This window comes from Saccostrea echinata, unplaced genomic scaffold (genome assembly GCF_033153115.1).
Source record: "Saccostrea echinata isolate AGI-Se365-2 ecotype Australia unplaced genomic scaffold, CSIRO_AGI_Sech_v1 ptg000012l, whole genome shotgun sequence".
Lineage (NCBI taxonomy): Eukaryota > Metazoa > Mollusca > Bivalvia > Ostreida > Ostreidae > Saccostrea > Saccostrea echinata.
The window spans coordinates 8,398,267-8,424,217 of NW_026889761.1; the positions used below are offsets into that span (position 1 = coordinate 8,398,267).

The 25,951-nt window shown below is 34.0% G+C and overlaps 1 protein-coding gene across 1 annotated transcript in view; it reads left to right on the plus strand.

Annotated features, from left to right (window-relative positions):
- The window catches only part of LOC133184959 (uncharacterized), a 226,303-nt gene that overhangs the window by 107,101 nt on the left and 93,251 nt on the right, over positions 1 to 25,951 (plus strand). The window contains exons 80-106 of the mRNA XM_061320024.1: positions 63 to 236; positions 1,434 to 1,686; positions 1,785 to 1,951; positions 2,058 to 2,228; positions 2,472 to 2,736; positions 7,698 to 7,861; positions 7,937 to 8,110; positions 8,252 to 8,513; positions 8,685 to 8,857; positions 8,939 to 9,121; positions 9,318 to 9,573; positions 9,684 to 9,841; positions 10,527 to 10,700; positions 10,823 to 11,075; positions 12,298 to 12,461; positions 14,023 to 14,202; positions 14,475 to 14,736; positions 16,556 to 16,725; positions 16,896 to 17,069; positions 17,376 to 17,634; positions 17,732 to 17,895; positions 21,228 to 21,404; positions 22,099 to 22,311; positions 22,444 to 22,486; positions 22,596 to 22,759; positions 25,233 to 25,403; positions 25,580 to 25,868. Of these exons, the coding sequence (XP_061176008.1) occupies positions 63 to 236; positions 1,434 to 1,686; positions 1,785 to 1,951; positions 2,058 to 2,228; positions 2,472 to 2,736; positions 7,698 to 7,861; positions 7,937 to 8,110; positions 8,252 to 8,513; positions 8,685 to 8,857; positions 8,939 to 9,121; positions 9,318 to 9,573; positions 9,684 to 9,841; positions 10,527 to 10,700; positions 10,823 to 11,075; positions 12,298 to 12,461; positions 14,023 to 14,202; positions 14,475 to 14,736; positions 16,556 to 16,725; positions 16,896 to 17,069; positions 17,376 to 17,634; positions 17,732 to 17,895; positions 21,228 to 21,404; positions 22,099 to 22,311; positions 22,444 to 22,486; positions 22,596 to 22,759; positions 25,233 to 25,403; positions 25,580 to 25,868 (5,257 nt within the window). The remainder of the gene's footprint in view (positions 1 to 62; positions 237 to 1,433; positions 1,687 to 1,784; positions 1,952 to 2,057; positions 2,229 to 2,471; positions 2,737 to 7,697; positions 7,862 to 7,936; positions 8,111 to 8,251; positions 8,514 to 8,684; positions 8,858 to 8,938; positions 9,122 to 9,317; positions 9,574 to 9,683; positions 9,842 to 10,526; positions 10,701 to 10,822; positions 11,076 to 12,297; positions 12,462 to 14,022; positions 14,203 to 14,474; positions 14,737 to 16,555; positions 16,726 to 16,895; positions 17,070 to 17,375; positions 17,635 to 17,731; positions 17,896 to 21,227; positions 21,405 to 22,098; positions 22,312 to 22,443; positions 22,487 to 22,595; positions 22,760 to 25,232; positions 25,404 to 25,579; positions 25,869 to 25,951) is intronic.

The window sequence follows — 25,951 nt, forward strand, 5'->3', positions numbered from 1 at the left end:
GTGTGTTTTCTTTTTAAACTTAAGAAAAAGTTATGTATAATCATGTTTTATACTATCTGTAGATTTTTCCTTAAGTAAATGGATGAAAGATATTGGAAATTTAAGAGAAAACGTAACTCTTGAACAGTGGGCTGTTGATCTGCTGAAATCAAAATTGAAGTTATCCAACTACCTGCTGGATCCAATGTGTAGAAGATCACAGTATTTAACAGGAAATGGCAATTGGAACTTAAGTGGTATGAATATAATGTAATGCTGTTGTGGAATTAATTTTTCAGGGGAATAATGGAATCACTATGTTTTGTCTGGAGATTAGCTCTGAAATTATTTAATAATTTCTTTTTAAATTTTGTAGGAATATATATTTTAATTATTGATTTGAAGATTTTTAGTATACATCTACATTACTTAAACAATACAGTGTATGTGGCAGGATTGGGAAGAAAACGCTTGTCATTACTAACTTTGAAAGTGAAAAACTTTAAACATACATGCTACATAAGTAGCTTGTGGCCAAAAATCGGCTTATACATGTACCAAGAACATTTGAATGAAGTCAAGTAAAGTATTCTTGTTCTATATGGAGAAAAATTAGAATCATACACAGGTTGCTTGTGAGTCTAGGATATGTCCTTACCCGAACCCAACATGATTTGGACAATGTCAAGGCCACACTCAGTAATGTAAAAAAAAAATTGCCTTTTTTCAATCTGAAAAAAAAAACCATTAGATTATTCTAGGCTGAAAGATTGCATTTTGACCAGGTGATTTTTAGCAACCCTGTCCCATGGTCTAAAGATCTGTGTCACCATCAGGACAGATCTAGTTTATTTGTGGGGGCCAATTTTTATAGATTGCTAAAAATTCCAAAGTTCATTGGGATGTAATTTTCTGGACAAACATCTTACAATGATTGATTGATTGATTGTATTTTGTTTTACGTCCCTCTCGAGAATTTTTCACACATATGGAGACGCCACCACTTGCCGGTGGAGAGCTGCAAATTTTGTCCTATACTCGGCAATTACGGCCATTGAGCAGTGAGGGATCTTTTTCGTGTCAGCACCTACTGCGACATAGGACCTCGGTTTATACGGTCTCATCCGAAGGACCGGTCTCCACGTCCCACAGTGGGATTCGAACCAGCGACGTAAGGATCAACTCCTTACTTCGCGACTCTAGAGCAGATGCTCTAACCACTGTGCTACGTGGGCGACTCTTACAATGAAAGCTTATGCTTGAATATCAATGTTCACCGATGTTAAGAATTTGTCTATATAGGATTACCTCAAAGTTTCATGAAATATAATGATCCTAAGTAAAGATGCCAGTTTGAACCTTTTACTGGTCCATTAAGCTTCTAGGAGTATTTGTAATTCTTTGTTGGTTCAGTTTGTATCTCTGCATTTATATGTGTTCTGAAATGTTTTCAGCCTGTCCCACATTAATATCAGTCCCACCTCTACCGAGTCAGACATCATGTACCCTTTCTTCCTCCTGTTCTGGTGTCAAGTGCTGCACAGATATAGCTCTAGTGAATATAGCTATTCAGACTGAAGTCAGAGTGGACCGATGCAGAGGAAAAGTTTTCATTCATTTAGAAAAATTTGAAATTGTTTTCATGCTCAAGGATTTCAAATTTTCATTGTGGGAAACCTATACCATACAGAATGTATTCCGATTGGTGTAAGTTGATGCTTCTTTTCAAGCTTTATTCAACTTTTATATCCTAACATGGTAAATTTAACATTGTGTATTTCTTAAATTTTACATTATAATTTTAGATATAAAATAGATTACCTCTCTTCCGAATCTGCATTCATATTCAACATCAAATTCAGTGCTTGTTTTGAAAATAAAGGGGACTGCATGCTAAGCATCCCTATCATGCAAGATGTGAAAATACCATTTATACCATGTAACTTCAGTATGCAAAACTTTGCAATTCCAGGTAAGGCTTTTTGATGATTTAACGTATCCCTATAATAACATATGATTAGTTTGAAGAAAATGATTTAAGTTTTTACCTTGAATTAGACCTCTTCTTTCATTGATAGGTTTTAGTCTGAATGATTACCTAATTAGTAGAGGAATACCAACATCTATCAATTCCCTGTCGAGCATATTGGCAGATCAGTTGTTGGATTATCTGGGTGTTGGCAGTTTTTTCGATGACATTCCATGCAATCGATCTAATTTTGCAAGGACAGCGTCAGGCTTTAGTATAGGTACTTCTAAAATGATATTTTAAGTACCATTAAAACTTTTTGACAATGCATGTGCAACAGCTAGGATATACTATTCAATGTTTGGAAATGTTATTTAATTAAATTAAGGTTGAATTTTGATTAATATGCATTAAATGCATAAAAAATATTGTCTGTCTTCAAATGATGTTTGTACATGAATACATGTATTATAACAAGTATGTTTAATGAACACTAAATGGATTTATTTTGTCACAAAATTAGATCCATCCTGTATGCAGAATGTGTCCTCCTACATCCCAACTCTACCTGCTGAAACAAACTGTAGGATCTCCTCAGGATGTACTACTATACAATGCTGTACAGACATCTCTCTTATAGGAAAGACACTTAACTACACAATAAACATTGATGTTTGTGCTCACTCCTTAATATTACAAATAGAGACCTTCCAGTGGGAACTTTCTCTTGTGGGCTTCCAGTTTGGAAAGGAACAGAAGTTCAGCATAGATCAAGTCTTTTCAATTAAGTATGTTCTATTTTGTGGGCATTTGTATTGAGTTAACCATCAAGTTATCTTTGATTGCATCTATGGCAGCATAAAACTTAAAATGTTGAGTTTGTTACTGTAAATCACTTTTTATTCCTGAAAACTTTATTTTCATTCTTGCATATAATTCTATTTAAAGTTAATTAGAGCAATAACCAAAATTTGTAAAACATTTTGTCTCACTTAAAAAGAAACCTTACAAAAGTCTCGCAAAAATAAGGTGACATGAAAAATAAGTGATATAAAGTAGCTAATATAGCTATAATGGAGAAAAGATGGATAAAGAAATGTGCTTTTAAAACAAATGTCCCTTAGTGTGACCTAGCTTTATTGTGAACAGTTGCCACACTGAGTCTACATGTTCAGTTGTAACGCTCTCTGTTGGCATTCTTAAAACTAAATGTTCTTAAACTTGCACACATGAGAACCATTATAACCTTAACTCTATATTTTTGTGATTTTCAAATGAGCTATAAATGTTTCAAAAATCAGCATCTGCTGTTCAGCATTTACAATATTTATATGCAAAAGTAACCTTTCCGTTCCAGGTAACTTGATCTTGTCAGTATGACATTAGCATACAAGCTAACTCTTCTGCTTTAGGCGGAAGTCTATCGCTTTTTTACTCCATCTCCCGCCTATACCACTTTTATTCATAAATCTACCACTTTTTTTTTTTTTTTACAAAATCCATTTTTGGTTCATTTGGGTGGCCATTTTTGAAGCCACTCGTCATAAAATTTCGTCAGATATCGCTCGATTTGACCTGGGAACATACAAACGCTTTTTTGTACCTATGTTTTTATAGATTTCAAGCACGTGTTTGATAAAAACAAGTGCAATAAATCTCCGTAATTACATTGGTTACGATAAATTTCGTCAAAATCCCCGCCAAGAAAAGGGGAGATATAGTGTTGTAGAACTGGAGTGAAAACTTTAAGTATCGTCCGTAAAAGTGAAAAGGGAATCAGCATTCATTTAATTTTTTTTTTTTTTTTATCTCTACTTCGTTTTCAGTCATCGCTGGAAATCCAATTTTTCTAGCAAAAGATAGGAGCTAGTTTTAGATCTGAATTAAACAAAATCATCCTCTTCTGAATTTGATAGTTAATGAACATTCAGAATTATTGCTTCCAGGATACATATCAACAAAGGACAACCTTTAAAAGGCTAAATTAAGCAGCCAATCAAAGCCAAAGTGATGAGCATAAAAAATATTTATAATTAGGTCTTTCCACCTTTCTGTGGAAAGACCTCTTGAAATGCTTCTGTTTATTAGGTCTTTCCACCTTTCTGTGGAAAGACCTATTGAAATGCTTATGTTTATTATTATTATTATTATTTTTCCGTTACCGCCTTTTGAACCGAAAAACTTTTCGAAGAACTTTATAGTTCATGATACTCGACATCAAAAGTTATTTCGAAAAACTACCCAACGAGTATGACCTATGACCCCTTTCGGAGTTCTTGCCCTTTGAACGAAAAACATTGTTATCGCTACTCCTTCGAAATCATAAACCGCAGAGGTTCGAAACCATTACCAATGTTTTCGACTACTTGAGAGGACTTTTCAATCTTTTCATTGTGAAATGATTTGTCGAGCCCTTTAATAAGTTATCGCCCCTGAGATTTTTTTGGTGTTTACGAATAATGAAAAATTTTCTTAATGATAAGTCGTAAAGAAATAGGACCAACTGCATAAGATTCTTTGACCTTATACCTTGAAGTTAAGGTCAAGGTCAAGGTCATTCAAAATATAAGAAAATTAACTCTTTTTATAGCTCTTTTGTCTTTCAACATATACTACATATCTTTGCATCTTTAATTTGTCCTTCTAAAACTATTTTAAAGATTTCATTCTTGTCCCCCAAGCTTGACCCATTCAAAAGTTGTCACCCCTTTCGCAATGAAACCTTGTTATCGCTACTCCTCTGAAACCGTAAAGCGTAGAGATTCCAAACCTTCATCAGTGTCTTCGACTCATTTAGTGCACTCTTCAATCTATACAGTGCGAAAGGGTTCTTCGGCCCCTTCTATGAGTTACTGTCCCTGAAAGTTTTCGCTGCTTACATTTAATGAACTTTTTTTCAAAGGGTCTAACCTAGAGACATGGAACCAACTGCATGGGCATGTTTGACCTTTGACCTTGAAATGTAGGTCAAGGTCAAAGGTCAAGGTCATTGAAAACTATATAAATTGTTGATATCAGCTATTTATTTAAATGACCTTGACCTTTGACCTTGACCTTTGACCTTTAACCTTTGACCTTGACACTGACTCAAGGGTAAAAAAAATTCAGAACATGCATCTAGATTCATGTACATTTCAGTGTTGAACTCAGTTTAAAGCAAAGTTGTTGTTTTTTTTTTTTTTTTAAATGACCTTGACCTTTGACCCAAAGGTCACAATCAAGATTAAGTTCGTGGAGGTTGCTACAACTCTTACTTCTAAAAATGTTAGGAATAAATAAATAAATAATTCTCCTCAACCCCCCCCCCCTTTTGAAAAAAAAAAATCAATAGCAACGTAGAAAATTTCTCTAAAACTCATACACCTCGGATCGACATAAGATTTTAAGAAACTGCAGAAAAGACCTCAAAGAAAGTTTCCTGAAAGTTTTACGGTGAGTCTCTGAAGTGTAACGAAATTATGAATTTTATCGGCAAATACTACATTTTTTTTTTCTATCTGAAATTTAGGTGCTGATGAGCATAAAAATGAATTTAAGCTTTTATCGGCTATTTCTTCAGTTGTTATTAATAGCATTCGATTCTCCTGCTCTAATACAATATTTTAATACCAAGCATTCTTGATTTCTTTAGTATGTGGGATTTATTTCAATTTTATTTAGATTTAATGTTAATGGAATGAGTCTCGAAAACAGCGATTTTTCCTATCAAATAAATTTCCACGCTCTCATTGACACCTTTTTTTTCTTCCTGAAATGCATGTCTGAAATTTAATTTATGCTAGTTACATTTAATTCAACCCACATGGAGATATTTATTAAATCTGACCTATTATTTTGAATCACCATATTCGGTCAAACCGAACGCGACATTTTTCATAAATTCGTAAACAAAGTCTCGGCACGGCAGTTCTAATGTATCCTAGGCTCTAGGTGATTAACTCCATTGATTTAGAGTATAAACCAACTCAAATAAATTATTTTTACAGAAAATCTGCTTTTTTATTATACACCAATCGTGTTTCTCAAAACAATTTATTACTGATTACTACATTGGACAACAAACAAAAGGACACGTGCTCTTATATTCCTATTTATTCCTAAACAACATATTTACTACCTCCATCTTCATCGGAGTGCGTGGCCTAATGGTTAGCGCACCTGCCTTTCAAACCAAGGAATTTGGGTTCGAACCCTGCTGGAGGAACCTTTTTTTTTTTTTTTTTTTTTTTTTTTTTTTTTTTTTCTCATTTCTTGAATTTTTCTTCTTTATTACAACCCAAATCTCATGGAAACACTTAAAAAGGTGGAAAGGCCTCTAATTGTTCTCTGAACAATTAGTCTCCTAGTTATTATTATTATTATTATTTTTCCGCTACGGCCTTTTGAACCGAAAGACTTATCGTAAAACTTTATCGTTCATGATACTCGACATCAAAAGTTATTTCGAAAAACTACCCAACGAGTATGACCTATGACCCCTTTCGGGGTTCTTGCCCCTTGTACGAAAAACCTTGTTATCGCTACTCCTTCGAAACCGTAAACCGTAGAGGTACGGAACCTTCACAAATGTCTTCGACTAATTGAGAGGACTCTTCAATCTTTTCATTGCGAAAGTTTTCGTTGACCCCTTTTATGAGTTATTGCCCCTGAAAGTTTTTGATGTTTACTAATAATTAAAAATTTTCAAAACGATAAGTCGTAGAGACATGGGACAAACTGCATAAGATTCATTGATCTTTGACCTTAAAGTATATCAAAGGTCAAAGGTCAAAGTCATTCCAAAAATGAGAAATTAAGCTCTTTTTATATCTTTTTTATCTTTCAACATATACTATATATCTTTGCATCATTAATATGTCCTCTTAAAACTATTTCAAATATTTCATACTTGTCCCCAAAGTTTGGCCCCTTTAAAAGTTATTGCCCTTTTCATCAAAAACCTTGTTATCGCTACTCCTCCGAAACCGTAGACCGTAAAGACATCAAACTTTCACTAATGTCCTCAGGGTCTTTAGACACAACTTCAATATATTCTGTGCGAAAAGGTCCGATGACCCCTTATATGAGTTATTGCCCTTTAATGTCTTTGCGCTTACTATTAAACCTTATAACTTAAAAACCAAAAGTCGTAGAAGCATGGGGTCAAGTGTAATGTGACCCTTGACCTTTGTCCTTTAATATTTGTTCAAGGTCAAAGGTCAAGGTCGTTTCGAAATTTTTTAAATTTTCATTTTTTCCATTTTTCAAGCAATTTCTGGTTTCTCTTGTAAAAGAAATAAACAGTAGAGAGTTAAATATGAAGAATATATGAAATTTAAAGAAGGTGGAAAGACCTCTAATTGTTCGAGAACAATTAGTCTCCTAGTTATATTTGTATAGTTTATGTCAAACTTAAGATGTTTTTGTCTACTTCATTGCAGTTGATATTTGAGATTAATTATTCTAGTTGTCATTTAAGGTCATATTTACAGAAATCAATGCGTAAAACAACGCGCGCAATGTTACCTCTTTTGAGGTCTGAATCTCCCTCTTTCTCATCACAGTAAGTTAACATGTATGGACATTGGTCAAGTCATTACACACTTAATGACCAAAGCAGCCTTTCTTGTTTGCATGAACTTGAACTAAAAGTTCAGATCTTTGGAGCATATTCTTAAATTAAAATCATATTGTCTTTCAGTGTGGTTTATAATGCTTTTGAATAGTCTCTTATCAAAGTCTTTCTACCAAAAATAATTTGCATCCATAGATACAAGATTACAGATTTGATTGGTCAAGGCCAGTACCTCATCGACATAAAGCTTAGTGTGTGCTTCAGTGATGGGTCACCTTGTCAGCTTGAAAACACCATTGTCAGTAACTACCTTGTCTCTAAACCAGTTTGTGCTTGGTTTAATGGGTTCAAAGTTGCAGGTAAGTTTAAATGATTAAGATTGTTATATTCATTGATAAAATTTCAATGCATACAGTATTTTTTACTTGTTTCAGGCTTTTCATACTCCAATTGGTTATCATTGAATAACCTTAGTCCGTCAGATGTTCTCTCCCAGAGCAGTGTATCAAAGCTTATGGAAACACTTGGGCTAACAAAATTCTTGAAGACACAGGCCTGTAGTATTGAGAAGGAACTCTATAAAAACCCCTACCAAGGATGGACTTCAGGTAGAATTACAAATTGAAATTTTGTAATTTCATATTTATGCAATAACTCTGTATATCTTTTGCTTTAAGGCAAGTCATTTAAAAATTCTAGAATTTAAAAAAAATAGAATTTCCGTAACCAAGCTTCTCTCTTTCATGTAGGCTGCCTTTCAGACAGAGACATCAGTAAATCTGTGTTGGATCCCAGCATTGTAACCTGCCATTTACAGAAATCCTGTACAGGTGTACAGTGTTGTGTCAGCATATCTCACACAGGCTTATCTGTAGAGACATTTGTAGAAATCAGTCCATGTGATCATCAACTCAGGGTGGGGATAGAGAACTTGAAATTCAACAAAAGTCTATTTGGCTACAAGTTTGGACAAAATGAGAAGTTTGATCTATTTGGTTTGGTAGTAGTGGAGTAAGTATAAGAAGTTGGAGTTATCATTTCAGGCTAAGTAAACACTGTGTGTATTTTATGCAAAAAATAATTCTTTTTTATCTGCATTATTAAAATAAAGTAAATAAATTAAAGAAACTAAGTCTACATTATATTATAATTTTAATCTCATGTCTATTTTAAATCTTTCAGTTTTAAGATCACTGATCTGGGTTATTTTGGAGAAAATGGGAAGTACTTGGTGAATTTAAACGTCAGTGTTTGTTTGGAATCAGGACAACCTTGTGGGACAATAATTCCAGTATTTGTCAACAGTCTACTGCCAAAGGAATCATGTACAAAGGGATTGGGCTTCATAAACAGAGGTATATGATTGTTATAAGATAATAAAGATTTGAATACTACAAATGAATTATTAGACTATCAACGTTGTCAATCCTTTACAGCTTTCTCCTTGTCTAACTGGAAATCCTTCCATGGAATATCCTCAGGAGTCTCTTTAAATGTTCCTCATGTAAAACAGCTGCTCCAAGACCTTGGGGTATCACACCTCCTGCTAGATGATGATCAGAGATGTGACTGGACTAAACCTCCATACAGTACCGTTAACAGTAAAGGATGGGCAGATGGTATATATATATATATATACATGTATATATATATGTGTGTGTGTGTGTGTGTGTGTGTGTGTGTGAGGGTGTGTGTGTATGTGTGTGAGGGTGTGTGAATGGGTGTGGGTGTGTGTGTGTATCATTTCGCCGCATTTGACAGAAGTTTATGATCAGTATATTGGTACAGAAAGATAATAACACTTTTTTTCCACAGATTGTGACAGGACAACAGAGAACCTTCCATCCCTTGGTCCCAACATTAGATGTGTTGTGTCAGCTTCTTGTAGTGACATAAGGTGCTGTATACACTCTAATATTCTAGGAGAGAACCTGGAGGCTTATATAAACCTGGACACCTGTGATGCCAAAGTTTCTGTAGGGATAGAGAAATATCACTGGACCAACAAACTTTTGGGCTACAAATATGGAGAAACAAAACATGTTTCACTATTGGGAATGGCTAATTTAGAGTATGTTGATATAACTTTTATCATCTGTTATTATTTCCGCTTCAGTCATTGCACAGATTTGAACAGTTTAATAATTAAATTTCTTAAACAATTTATCATTTTCGTTATAGTTATGTTATAACAGACTTGGAAACATCCTTTGGAGTTACTATGAATCTAAGTGTATGTTTTGAATCTCATGGAGCATGCGAGAACTTTATTCAGGTCTTCAATGAGCACAATCTCAAAAAGCCATTATGCAACTGGACAAGAGACTTTTTTACAAAAGGCATGTTAAACCATTGTTTACAATATGATGATACTTACAGCCATATGTTTTGGTTGTTGAAGAATATCTACCATCCACTTTTATTGTTCTCATGATTTGAAATCTAAGAGCCATTTCGCAATATTAAGTACTCACGTACAGTAAGGAATCTACAGTGAATTAATGTGACAAAGTTGATGTTTAAGAATTGATTCCCCTATAATCAGAGATTCAGGGGCTTATAAATTTTGGTCTGACTGTTTGTCTGCATAACTTTATCCTTGGCTCTTATTTATGAACAATTGATGCTAGGGCTTTCACGATTAATTCTTGTGACAAGACCTTTTCTGACCTTATGACCTTGACCTTGGAGTTTGACCTACTTTTGTCCATTTTTTAAAAACTATATGCTGTTTTGGCCAACTTTAGAGGTTAATTTTAAAGTTGTAAATAATAAATTTTAAGTTCAAAATACAAATTTGAAAAATCTAGAAATATATTCGGTAAGAAACAACTTATAATTATTGATTTTATTTTATTGTGACTTTCTCTGGGAAATTGCTCTCCCCTATTGGTCAATTCCTTTGAAATTGTGAATACATCCTTTGTACTATTGGGTTGTCGTTGATGTATTTCAAGTGTAATGCAGTTATATGCTATTTCCTAAGATATCAATTAAATGACTAGTTGTTGTATTCTATTTAAGATTTCTCTCTGGACAATTGGTTTGCATCCAATGGGTATCCACTGCTTGCTGTTCTACCTTCATATGCTGCCTCTCAACTGCTGCATGATCTGGACATCATTCAATACCTGGAAGAATCTAGTTGTATCAGGAAAGCTATTCCCTTCTACCCTAACAAATTCGGATGGAATAATGGCATGAATTTGTTTTTCTTTTCTCTGTTGGAGAGAAATATTTGAAAGTTTTAAACAGGGATTTTGGAATATTTTCATGTAAAAATTCAGTTCTTTCTGTTTTAAAGATCTGTAGTTTTGCAGGTTGTGACCAGTACGTGTCTCTGGGTGGAATCCCTGCTGGAACCACATGTCACCTTTATGATTTCTGTACTGGAGTCAGATGCTGCTCAGATATCCCCCTGCTGGGTAGATCTATCAACACCTGGTTAATAGTGAACCACTGTAACTACAAACTAAGCGTGGGCTTTGAAAAATTCTCTCTTAATATCAGTCTTCAAGACTATGAGATGGGAAGCAAACAGAGCCTTAATATCAATGGAGTTGTTAGAATACAGTAAGTCGAAATTTCTTGGTTAACGAAGAGTAAGTAAAAGTTCACCCATAGATCTCTGTCTGCCTGTACATATCTGGCAAAATCTGCAATTACTGTACTGAAGAAGTCTTCAAGTCTTACATGTATATTACTGTTAGTTATAAAAGTTTATTATTTATGTCAAGTACCAAAATAAAAGCTATATAATGCTTGATTGAGTATTGTAGCTCTATTTTACAGCATCATTGTAAATTAAATAAAGATTTCCAACTTCAGAGATACATTGTATTCTTTTCTTAATTCAACATTTAAATGCTTTACTCTTAAGAGTTGATGAACCAGTCACAAAAGTAGAAAAAATTTCACAATTCAAATAATTTATCCTATTTATTTTGCTTTGCTTGGAAAGAGTAGGTTAACGAATGTCAACTATAAAGTGTATAAAGATGGAAACAGTTTTTGCAATTAAAATAAAATGTTTTTTATCCTGCAAGTTTACTACACAAAGAGGGGAAAAAGATTTAATGTATAAAGTCTGAAGTTCTTTTCTCAAATATGTAATACTATGTGTTTCAAAAATTCTTCATTATACCATTCAAAAAAACCATTCATCAAGAACAAGCTTTGAAAGAGATGGTTGATTATACATGTATGTGCAAGAGTTGTGAGTAACAATGAATGTACATTTTCCATTTTTTTTACCCTCAATCATTAGCTCACCTGGGCTGAAAGCTCAAGTTAGTTTTTCTGATCACATTTTATCTGCTTATAGCTGTCTATCTGTCTGTAACCTTCATTACACTGTGTAGATTTAATTTTTTTTCAAATCATGACCCCTGGATGTAGGATGGGGCCACAATGGGGGATCAAAAGTTTTACATAGGTAAAATCTTATCAAATTGAGCAGAGCCATGATTAATCATATTCATATGGAAGCGTTCTCAGGTAGTGTGGATTCAAGTTTGTTCAAACCATGACCCCCGGGGGACCAGAAAGGGCAAGCAAATTTTTACCACATAGGAGTGCATACCAAATTCTTCTCAGGAACAGCAAGTCCGTGACTAGTCATATTTATATGTAAACATCCTCTGGAAGTGTCGATTCAGGTTTGTTTAAATCATGACCACTGCCCCTGCCCCTGGGGGGACTTATATATTAAAACTTTCAATGCTCGAACTGCTTTCTACTTTTTTCTAGCCAAAGTGCTGTGGCCCATGGATCTCTTGTTGTTATTTCTTGACAGGTACAGTATTGAAGACTTGTCGACAGAAGGAAGATACCTTGTGAATTTGAATCTACAAATCTGCTTTGATGCAAAAAAAGCATGCATGGTTGATGTACCTGTTTTCAAAGACATAAAACTTCCAAAGAAACCTTGTGAATGGATGACAGACTTCATTGATGAGGGTACTCTATGTTTATAGTTTATAGTTCATAAGCAAGGAAAACAATAGTAGGCTTTATTATCTGTATACTGTAAATTTTCTCGCAAAATATGATCGACAACAGTTTTGGACTGAATTCAGTAGGACTTTGTTCACATGCAGATTTCACTAAGATACATGATTCTACATGTATTTATCAGTTTATGATTTGATTGAATGGGACTGCCATGGTTATTGAATACAGAATAATTTATTCAGTCCTTCAAAACATGCTTCTTACAGTTTCAGTCTAATTTCAACATGTCCAGTATAAAACTGTTCATAAGTGGACTATATTAAGATACATATAATTCTGTTATTGATTCAGTTTGAATGAAGGGTATTGTTATGGTATGAAAATCAGGTTAATCTTTTAAATGTTTCCATAATAGTAATTCACTTACAGTTTTAAAATTTGGTATCCATTAAGAATGCTTTTTTACTTGCTAATTTTTACTTATTTGAACAGTTGTAATATTACCTTTGGTATAGGAAATCTGTTTATTATACCCCCGCTCCAAAGGAGAGGGGGATATACTCTTTTACCGTTGTGTGTCTGTCTGTCCATCTGTGTGTCTGACCAAAACAAATTTTGGTTGCAGTTTTCTCAGCAATTACTCATCGCTGATGATTGAAATTTTAGCACACTCCTTGTTTAGGTGGGATATGATGGGTTATGTGGTGGAATCCATATAATGGCTTCATTTTTGTGCAAATCCGATATCAATCCGTGCGTCTGTTCGTACCATACATAACAAATTTTGGTCGCTGTTTTCTCAGCTATTACAAATCGAAGATGCTTGAAATATAAGCACACTCATTGTTAAGACATGCCATATGGTGGGAGTCATTTTTGTACAAATCTGATGTCAACTTCCTGTTTTCCGTGTGTTACTCCATGCAGATGCTTGAAATATTAGCACACTTTTTCTTTAGGCACGCCATATGGTGAGAGTCATTTTTGTACGAATCTGATGTCAACTTTATTTATCGGTGCGTCCCTCCGTACCATACATAACAATTTTTGGATGCAGTTTTCTCAGCAACTACTTATTGCACAAATGCTTGAAACTGTACGAATCCGATGTCAACTTCCTGTTTATTCCTGTGTCTGTCCATAAATGAACTTGTGTATTCACATCAGAGGGGAGGGGGGGGGGTATTATTATATTATTATTGGACATTGGCTCACAGACTTCTTGTTTCTTTCAAAATTCTACTTAAGTCCATTTAATGGTGGAAGGGGTGGTGATTTAAATCAAGCTGCTACATTTTAAGTCTCAAAAACATTAAGATGCATATTTCTGTAAAATTCAAGGAGAGATAACACAGGTAGTTCTTTTTTTTGTTGAACTTTTATAAAATCAGTGGAGCAATATGCCATCAGAGATTTCTAATGTGTCATTAGATCTTGGATTACTTGGTTTATCAAGAATTCAATATGACTGTTTTATTTCATATGAGTTTTAAAGTGCCTCAAAAATGATATGTAATTTATAAATGTATTGAAAAAAATACTGATGTTAATACATATATACTTGTAGCTTTTTCTTTTGATGCTTGGAAACAAATGAGGGGAATCAGCACTTTTGGTCTCTCTGACAATTTCCGAACAGAACTCTTGCAAGATCTTGGTCTGTCTAATTTTGTACGTGAAGATGGTAAAAAATGTAGCAAGACAAATGAACCATATCATGCAGGAGCTGTTGATGACTGGATAAATGGTATGCTAAATAATTTGTTCCAAAACTGCCTGCCCAAAAATTGCTATTTTAGTTAATTGCTATTTTAATGTGAAATAATCTTTATAGCTCTACTAATCTTTCTTTTTGGTAATTTAGAATTAAAAAATTAAAAAAATCTTTAGTGGATAACTTCCGAAGTGATTTCAAGGAATTATAGTTATGTATAATGAAATTAGGTAGCCTCGATTCTACATATTAGCTATTGATAACATTAACGAAAGAAATATATTTAGATTAACATCTTTTTTTAGAGTGTAATGGGACACTGCTAGCTCCCCTCCCATCTCTTGCTGGTGAAAATATCATATGTTACATCCCCAGCTCATGTGCAGCTGTACAGTGCTGTATCAATGTTCCCATCATAAGCACCACATTTCATGCAAGACTGGAAGTAGATCCTTGTAATTTTTTAATGACCGTTGAAATAGAACAACTGAAATTCACCAAGAACCTATTTGGCCATGAGTGGGGACAAGAGGAACAAGTATGGCTCTTTGGTGTGGTCAGAATGATGTAAGTAAACATTTACAAGCAAGCAAAATGGTTGACTGAGGTTCACTTTATATGTGTCTTTAATGTTGACTGCTTGCATGTAGATATTTCTCATAGCATACCAGTTTTCATTTTTAGCTCTACTGGTCAGAGACCAGAAGAGCTTATGCGATAGTAAGGTGTCCGTCTGTTTATCCGTTTGGCTGTTTGTCTGTTCAATTATTCAAAATACTATTCCTCCTACAGATTTGGTCTGATTTCAAAACAACTTGGCACATAAGTAGAATGTGCTAAGATACATAATTTTTATATCGGTTTTTGATTTCAATAAACGGAGTTGCCATGGTTACTAAAAAAGAAATTTCTGTGAAATTCTTTCAAAATGGCACTCCTCCTATAGATCTATAGACTACACAATATACATAATTCTATACATTGGTTTTTGATTTTGATGAAGGGTGTCACCATGGTTACTAAAAATGGACATTTCTGTGATAAAACGCTACTCCTCCTACAGTGTCACTCCGATTTCAAGTAGACTTTATGAAGATACACAATTCTGTGGGTTTTTTTTTTTTTTTTTTTTTGTTTTGTTTTGTTTTTGTTTTGTTTTGTTTTTTTTTGTTTTTTTGTTTTTTTGTTTTTTTGTTTTTTTTGTTTTTTTTTTTTTTGTTTTTTTTGTTTTTTTTTTTTTTTTTTTGTTTGTTTTTTTATTTTCTGTAGTGTTTCCACTGTTACTAAAAATAGAAATTTGTGTATAATTCTTTCAAAATGCCACTCCTTCTACATTTTCAGTCCGATTTCTGGACAACTTGATACAGAAGTTGACTACACTAAGAAACATAATTCTGTAGGCTATATCGGTTTTTCATTTTGTTGAAGTATTGCCATGATTACTAAAAGTATAATTCTCTGTGAAATTCTTCCAAAATGTTACTTCTCCTACAATTTTTGTCCAATTGCAAATATTTACATTTGCAAATATATTTAGATGAACCTAATGAGGAGAAAAAAAATGTTAAATTCTGTATGAATTTATTACGGAGTCAGAGGTCATAGCTTGACCAAATCACACCACGAAATGATTTTGCCTAAATCTTTTTGTCAAAGTGAAACTGGTTTCAGATTTTCTAACTTAATAGCAATGGAAAAGATAAAATAATTAAAACATATGGATATTTTTTTTCAATATACAGATGTCCATTAGATCCTTCGGTGTGAAGAATGTTTTGAAGTAATTAGTGCTAAACTGGTTCCTTCACAATTATCCCCTCTTTTTCGGTTTTTGAAGACACGTTTTCAAGTTTATGTCAACAAAGCTGATATGATACGACAAAACATATTGAGTAATGCATTTAAAAGCACAACTCGTAGTACTGGTAGCATTTCACCTTGTGTAGGGAAGGGATGGATGTATGCCTGTATGACACACACTTGAAGAAATGCCTACTTCTTTCAGAAACTATATTAATCCTGGATGACTGTAAACGTATTGAAGGGTTGAAAGTTTGACGATTTCTATATTTTAGAAATATGGCGAGTGAAAACTTTGTCGATCTAATAGTATTTAGCAGTGCTCTTTGACAAAAAATTGAAAATTGACGAGTGCAAACTTTGACGATATTTAGCCATTCGTCAATTTCGTCAAAGTTTCCATGTCGTTAAAGTTTCCAATTTTATCAACTGCATGGTCATTTGCCAGTAAAGAATGATGTGTTTAAGAATGGGTTTACAATAGTTTAAAGTAAAGAAAACTTTGATTGCTTCAGATAGACGAATCTTGTTTATTATAAACAATTAGTAATTAAATATAACGGTATCTTATAATCATTTTTTTCAGATTCAGCGTGTTTGATTTATATACTGAAGGATACTTTTTAGTAAATCTGAGATTTGAAGTTTGTTTGGAAGCCACAAAAGTACCAGTTTGTGAAGTTGCTATTCAGCCTTTAAAAGACTACTATCTACCAAAAAAAGATTGTCATTGGAATGCACCTTTTACCATTAAAGGTTAAATCTATCTTTTTTTTTAAAACTGTCTTCATAAAACCTTTTTCTTTAAATTTGATATGGGGACCTAGTACTTTACATATTCAAATCTTGTTGGAGACTGAATATATGATTGCATATTAAATTTGGTTTATCTATTCGGTATTAATTTTAAACATTTGTATTTTTAGGATTTTCACTGACTGCGTGGCAGCTAGCGGAAGGTTTTGCCAACACAGTGCCCATAGATAGTAGTGTGGTTGATAGTCTTCTCTCTTATTTGAATGTAGCAGCACTTATGTACTATCCATCCTGTTCAAGGACAGACGACGAGTATTCTAGTGCTGGCACAAACTTCCAAACATGTAAGATTTAGCATTATTATGTGTTGTATTAATGATATCTTTATCCATGAAATTGAAATCAGCTCTAATAATTTCGTCATGTGACACTGATTGAGGAATTATTTATTGAATAAAGTTTAAAAAAAAAAAAAAAAAGAATCAACAGTAATGCATGTCTCCATATAACACACCTGCCTAGAATTAACAATTGGTGTCAATAGAGAGGGTTCATTATTTTTAGGGTCAAAAATCGCCGGAACATAATTTATTATTGAACAGAGTATAAATTTTGTTAACACTCAATCTTTCTGACTATTTTCCCCTCAGACTGCCCTGTTTCAGTGCCGACATATGTCTCATCCATTGCTGATCAAGCTCTGTGCAGTGTTACCTCATCTTGTACCAACATAAAATGCTGTGTCAATGTCCCACTGCTAAACAGGACATTTGAGGTAGCAATGGAACTGGACTACTCCTATTACTCATTGAAATTGAATGTGGAAAAAATGACAAGGAGACAGTCTCTTATTGGGTACACATTTGGAAGAGAAGAGACACTGAGTATACATGGAGTCTTTAAACTGACGTATGTTAAACGTTGAATACACGTAGTCTAATAAAGAATATCGTAACACCTTTGAAAATATTTTCTTGCATTTAGAGTTGTTGATTTTATATTTTAGATATAAGATAATTGATTTGGTGGATGGAAATCTTTTGGATATAAGTTTAAGGGCAGAAGCTTGCTTTAATGATGGTGGAACATGTGCTGTCAGTATTCCTATCTTAACTAATGCTCTGATACCAAAGCTGAACAGGAAGTGGTCATCCCCATATACTGTCAAAGGTGGGTTAAATTGAGGAAAATCTGGTTTTCAAACAATTGTATCACTTAAAATTTAAGCCAATTCACATTCATTTTACTTACAGGTATTCCATTTGATCTGTTTGGCCACAGCTTTAATATTTGCCTAGGTGTATTAGTTTGACTGTAACACCATATTTAATCAAGATTTCAATTTTGGTCAGAGTCAAAATGAAAAGTCAGTAATTTTAAAATGCTGGTTACGTAATATATGTTTCACATACACAAGTTTTATTTTTACTGATGTAATATTGATATGTGTTCTAGAGATGTTGATGAGTTTGAAAATTACTTTTGCCAGCCATGTGTATGTATTTGTCATGATTGTTGTTGTTGTCCTTCCATCTGTGATGATTAGTCATACTAATTAATATAAAACAAGCATCCTCAGGTTGTGTAGATTCAAGTTTCTTCAAATCATGACCTTTGCAAGTAAGCTTGGGATGCAATAGGTGATCACAGTTTTACAGAGGAATATATTATTATCATCTATAAATGGTCTTCTCAAGAACAGCAAAGCCAAATCATATTTATATGCTACTGGAAGCATGAGTATTTATTTTGCAAATTATTGCATAAAAATTTCAATAAAATATCTCTATAAATAACATTTTTCTCTCAGGTTAACGAATCTTACACAATAGCTGTCGGCGCAACATTGACGACGTCAAAACGTAGTTCGTGGCGTTTGTGAATTTATTATGGAATCGTGCGTCTGATGAAATTCGTTTGAGGCATAAATTCGACACTGTATTTGATTTTCTTTTAGTTACCAAATTATCCATCTTAGATTTTAATTAGCGTTTTTTTCAAAGACCGCTGAATTAATTCTTTAAATAAACTTTAACAATTCCCCAATCTCAGTCATTAGTTTACCTAACTGCTCGCATAGTTAAACGGCCGTCGCAACGTATAACGTCCAGCTTCTGACTTTTCAGTTTGTTAGTCTACCAAACGATTCTTTCAGCGAATAATCAGTCAAACAATCCTCGAAAGTCTTGGACTACGTATAAATCTGTGTCCGAGGTATATGTTTGTGTCATTCCATCTTTTACGTATCTTTTTCCATATGGACAGGAGTCATATCAACAGTACTGCTTGATAATTTGGTGCTCAGCATTATCGCCCCACGTCACTATTTTTGACTTAGTAAAAGTGTTTTTGCATCTAACGTTATATTTTTGTCAATTGTGATGCTAAATTAATGAATTTTTACACACGAGTACTTAAGATCATAGAGTTCTTATGGAGGTAATCTTTTTCACATTATATATCCATATAGCCTGGTAATAAAGAAAAATTCTCTGACAATGCTATTTCTATAACTCAAAAAATTGCCGTGCGCCGAGCACCGATATTGGACACCCTTTAAAAGCTATTTTTGCATGCATATGACATAACAACATCATAATATTTTGTCGAATAGCAAAAATTTCATTTTCCAACAAGGTGCAGAAAATTATTTGTTTTGGTCGAATAGTTTTTGTTTGTTTGTTTGTTGTTTAACGTACCTATCGAGAATTTTTCACTCATATGGAGACGCCACCACTTGCCGGTGGAGAGCTGCAATTTTTTACCTATACTCGGCACTCAGGGCCATTGAGCAGTGAGGGATCTTTTTCGTGCCAACAACTACAGCGACACGGGACCTCGGTTTATACGGTCTCATCCGAAGGACCGGTCTCCACGTCCCACAGTGGGATTCAAACCAGCGACGTAAGGATCAACTCCTTCCTCCGCGACTCTAGAGCGAACGTTCTAATCACTGCGCCACGCGGGAGATGAATAGCTTTTGAAATATTCAAAAAGTTCGCGTTTTTCTGGGGCACCCTCGTATATACTTACGAACTTCGACTCTGATCGTTGGATATATAAAAATGAAGTTAGAAAATGTGAAGAAAATGGTTAATGTTCTTTCAAGTACTTCTCTGCCTTACATTAACAGAGATGCATGGAAGATGCTTGAGTTTGATTCATTGTACAAGTCAAGGTTTTAGATGCTGCAATTTCAGCTAAAAGATGACAAGGTTAATGGTTTTGGAGTAGGTTAAAGTTTTTGTAGCAGGTCTCATTTCCAAGTAACTATAAGCCCTATATTGACCATACTTGCATGGATGATACATCTAAGGTACACTACCAGACCTTCATTTCTGGAAGAGTGTCCAGGTTAATTTTTTTTGGAGCAGATTCATTCTAAAGTAATTATAAGCCTTATGCGCTGACCAAGCTTGCATGGATGATACATCTAAGGATGCAAAATTCTGGAATTGCTTCGGATGCCGGGGTCTGACCTACAGTTTCTGGTTGAGCGACTGAATTAATGTTTTTGGAACAGGTTCATTTTAAAGTAACTATTAGCCCTGCAGTATGTTGACCAAGCTTGCATGGATGATAAATCTAAGGATGTGCAATACACTGGACTTGTTCTGATGATTGATCTGACCTACATTTTCTGAATGAGTGACCAGATTTAATTTTTTGGAGTAGGTTCATTCTAAAGTAACTATTTGCCCTACCTAAACCAAATTAACATGGATAATGCATCAATGGATGCACACTATCGAAGCTGCTTCAGTTGCTGCATTTGACCTGCATTTTTCAGATGAGTGACCAGGTTAAAGTTTTTGGAGCAAGTCATTACCAATAAACTATATGGCTTATCTGAATCAAATTTGCATTGATGATGAATCACGGGATGAACACTCTTAAATTGCTTCAGATGCTGGATTTGACTCACATATATTGAATGAGTGACTTGTTAAAAGCTCTTAGATCAGTCCATTCCCAAATAACTGCAGCCATATGATCCTAAATTATATATTAAATTAACTGTCGTGAATTCTATCTTCATATTTGGCAAATATATTGTGAAAGTCCTAAAGAAAAAAATTACCCAATTTAAGCTCAACATTTACACTATTTAAGTAATATCTAAAAATAAACATCATAGATCCCCACTTTTCATTTATTACTGTCATTAGTTTCAAATGATTTCATTGCTTGTTCAATTTTTAATGCCAGAAAAATGACATTTTTTGAGTGCAGAAAGGACAAATGATTGACTATGCGAAGTAATTTGATACTTTTTCATTGTCATAATTTTTAATGTGACTATTCAAGAAAAAAAAATACAATGTTTGTTCCCATAATTTATTTGGATAAAAAATATTGAGAAAGTGAGGGTTACTTGGAGAGTTATGCATTTGAATACATGTATTTGGATTTTGGATGCAGATTTATTATTTTACCATTTTATTTGCATTTTTCACCTCTCTCTAAGTCTTAATTTATTGCAATTCCCTTCTGTTTTTCAGATTTTTCATTGAGTCATTGGAGAAATGAAAATTTACTAACTGGAACTTTAAAGCAACCTCAGATAAGTGAACTCTTGGAGATGCTGAATCTACAACCATTCATGAAAAGCCATTCAGATTCCTGCAGAAGACACAAATCTCTGTATAGCAATGCAAGTTCTGATGGATGGAATAATGGTATTAATTTGTTAATGTTTTACTGAAAAAAAATGAAATTATTTAACTTGAGAACATATGGAAGAAGATATTATAGCTGAAATATGTCCACTGATGAAATATGTCCAGCAACTTAGGACTTGGGTGGTTTTGCCATATGTGTTAAAAATCTTTGGATTGGTGCTTGAAGTCTTAAAAATTTCTATGATACATCAGAAAGGGTTAGGCCATCTTAAAAAAAATGTTTGGTTGCCCTTTCCCAACCAACCGGCTAAAAATGGTTCGACTCAAGACTTTTTTAGCCTCCAGGAAGATATTTTTTTATGCATTCTGGAAAATAGATTTTCAAAATTCAGCATTGAAATTGAAATTTTGTGAGAAAAAAAATTCTCACCTACCTACCAACATTTTTTTCTTTATTCTGAGTTGAGAGAGGGAAACAAACATTATTTGGCCTTACCGTAAAGTCGCTTATTTTTGTGGGGTAAAATTTTGAATTGTTTCCTAGTTACACAAATGGAATTCTACATTTCATGGTAGATTTGAATTAAAGGGGTCTCTTCATACCCCAAAAACAACAAAATTAAATCTTTATGAACATTAGTGATTTCATAGTATATATATACACTATGTAGATTTACAGCACCATGATGAAAGCATTCCCAATTCTTTGTGTCTTAATTCTGTCAAGAAAAATGTTCTATGAATATTGTAGACTGCCCTTATGTGAACAACTTAACTTCATTGATTACTTATCCCATGACTTGTAACCTTGACAACACCTGTACCAAGGTCACCTGTTGTGTTGACTCACCTGTAATCAACTCTACATTTGAGGTTTTCATGAACATAGATCCTTGTAAAAGAATGCTGTTCCTCAGGATTGAAAACTTGAAGGCTCAAATTCCTTTTAAAGATGTTAACTGGGGTAAATACATGGATAAGAAAAAAATTTTATCGTATAATTGCAGTTTTTAATTAGTCAAAAAAATAAAATAATTCATGAAGAGATTTTTTATGTCACTAGAGTTATTCAGTTGACATATTCTTTTATTTTTAGGATCAAAGAACCATTTCTACCTCTTTAAAGTGATTCGTGTGGAGTAAGTTAAAAATTGAAGTTAAGAAATTAAGATATTCAACAATTATATAAATCTCGTTTAACATCTGATTCAAATGTATGCTGATGTTTTCTTATGTTTCTCTTTACAGTTATATTATATATGACTTATACACTCAGAATATGTTTCTGGTTGACTTTCAACTCTCCATCTGTTGGGAAACTTACAAGGATTGTGCTTTTACTGCTGCAATATTCAAAAACACTTTCTTACATAAAAAACACTGCGTTGGGAAACTTAACATTGAAATTCCATGTAGGTGCTTGACCTATGTAGTATGAAAAACATTCTCATGCTTACACTTTTAAATTGTTTTTTTTTTTTTTGTTTTGTTTTTTTAGAATTTTTGTATGAAAATTAAATCAAGTCTGCAGTCTATTTTAGGGTCACCTGAGTCACTTAGGTGGCCTTTTGCTATCCGTTTTGTCTGACGTCGTGCGTTAACTTTTGAACATTTTCAACTTCTTCTCTAGAGCCGCTTAACCAATTTTAACCAATTTTGGCATGTAGCATCTATAACTAAAGGGGAACAAAAATTGTGAATTTCATCATCCCTGCCCCCCTGGGGCCTGAGGGGTGGAGCTAAAACCACCAAATTTGATGAAATCTTTAAAAATCTTCTTCTTTACTCCTGGACACCAAGCAGTCAAACTGTTGACATAATAAGCATTGTGCCGTCTACCAAAATTCTGAAATTCATGGCCCCAGGGTCAGGAGTTCTGGTGCTAGGGCGGGGCTATATAGTTCATATAGTGAAAATGCATTAATTCTTTGAAAATCTTTTCTTCTCCTGAGTAATATTTATACAAACTAAGTGCATGGTTATGATTAGCAATGATGTCTTTTCCAAAACTGTGAATTTCATGGCTCCTGGGTAAGGGGCTCTGGTATTAGGGCGGGGCTCTAATGATTATACATGTATAATGAAAATGCATTAATTCTTTGAAAATTTTCTTCTCTCTTCCTGGGTATTATTCATACAAACTAAGTGCATGGTTATGATGCACAAGGATGCCTTTTCCAAATTCTTAATTTCATGGCCACTGGGTCAGGGGTTCTGGTGTTAGGGCGGGGCTATGTTGATTACAATGTACATAGTGCAAATGCATTAATTCTTTGAAAATCTCCCTCTCTGCTCCTGGGTATTATTTGAACAAACTAAGTGCATGGTTATGATAAGCAATGATGCCTTTTCAAAAATTGTGAAATTCATGGCCCGAAGGTTGGGGAGGAAGGGTCTGTATTGATAATGTAGTGAAAAAGCATAATTTCTTTGAAAATATTCTTTTCTGCTCCTGGTTATAAAGCAAAGAAACTAAGTGTATAATTATGATGAACAAGAGTACTTCTTCCAGGATTGTGAGTTCCATGGCCCCTTGGTCAGATGTTCTGGTGTAAGAGTGATGATATAGTGAAAATGCGCAAGCATTAATTCTGATAAATAATCCTGTCTGATCCTTAGTGTTGAGCAGAAAAACAAAGTGCATAGTTATGATGAACAATTGTGCTTCTTACACAATTTTTAAACTTTTGGTCCCCAGGTTTTGTGTTTCTCGGGGCTTTGGGGCGCCATATTGATTATAAAGTGAAAATGTGTTAATTCTTTGAAAAATTCAACTAAGTGCATAGTTATAATGATGAGGGTACCTCTACCAAATCTGTTTTATGACCTTGAGACATGGGTTTTAGTGTTAGGGTAAGGTTGTGTTGAATCTGTAGTGAAAATGCATTATTTCTTGAAAACCTTCTCTGCTCCTTGGCATATTGATTGATTAATTGTATGTTGTTCTATTCGAGATTTTTTCACTCATATAGAGACGTCACCATATACCGGTGAAGGGCTTCAAATTTTGACCTTTACTCGGCACTCAGGGCCATTGAGCAGTGAGGGATCTTTATCGTGCCAACGCCTGCCGTGACACGGGGCCTCGGTTTTTAAGGTCTCATCCGAAGGACCCGCAGCTTTCACTTCAAAGTGCCGAGCGCATGGCGAAGGAATAGTTGCTACCTATTTTTAACCGACTTAAGTCAGTCGCGGCCGAGATTCGAACTCACGACCTACCGAACACGGAGCGAGCTTGGCATATCGAAGGCAAACAGAGTTAAAGTTATAATAAGCAAGGATATTTTTACCAGATTTTTTAACATCAGGACCATTTGGTCTCGTGTTCTTTTCCTGGCCAGGGCTATTAATTCATTTTCTACTGAGAGTAGTTATTTCCTTTTGCCATTCACTTTTGTAAATTAATCACTGTAAATAATGTATTTGAAAGTTAATAGAATAAGAGAATTATGCAAAATAATTTATTGTATAATACAAATTACTTTCATATTTTTAATGATCAGGTAGACTTGTAAATAAAAAATAAATAAAAATGAGACAAAAATAACTTATCTCATTAAATGTTCTTCGAAGACTAAGAGATGCCAATGTGATAAGTCACAGTATGGGGTTAAAAGTAGTACAGAAGAACTAAAGAACTAATAGTTTGTTAATAGTCAGCATGGTGATAGTGATAAATGGGGGATAGATTAGAATTTAATTTGTTACTGAAAACTAGACTACTAGACTTGATCCTGATCATCCTATTCCTCTTGCTTTTAGGCAACAAAGCTTCATTTAACAGTTTATTTTATAATCTGTGGATACTCTTAATTGTTGTTTTATACTCAGCTGACCTTTAAGGCCCTTGGGCCTCTTGTTACAACATATATTTGTATTTTAAAGCCTTTTCTCTGACATCTTATGGTGTAACTCATGGACTGGACTTGGATGCTCTCTCGGAGGCTGAATTGGCATATCTCTATAATAACCTTGGTATATCCAGTTACCTGTCAACTGTCATGTGTAACAGGACAAGTGAATTATACCAACCTGCAAAAGATGGTTGGAAACATGGTGAGGACACACATGCCCTAACACCAGCTACATACTTTTTTTCTGATGATTATAGCTCTTCAGATCAGTTTTGATATTTTTTCTTCGGTGGTTGTGATTCTTAGCTGTTTAGCTGTAATGATGAAGGTGCAATACAAGTTTCTTTTGTATTTTGAAGTGTTTCTGCTGAATTGTAGGATCTTATACAGGGTATTTAATAATTCCAGAATGCCCAGCAGCTGCAATCCTTGCTCAACTGCCTAATGAAGTGAATTGTCTCATGACTTCGAGCTGCACCGGCATTAGCTGCTGTATGGAAGTGACTAAGTTGATGTCCCGTCCTGTGACCTTTCACCTTTCTGTGGACAGTTGCAGTTGGATGATTGGTTATGGAATTGACAGCTTTATTGTAAATCCTTTTGTCATGTATGATTTTAAATTTGATGTTTGGCATGAGTTCTGGATGAAAGGAATATTTCGTATGAGGTAAGATTTTTTTTTTTTTGGAAAATTAAAATATGATGCGCACTAATCTTACTCTATATTTTATATAATTGTATCATTCATAA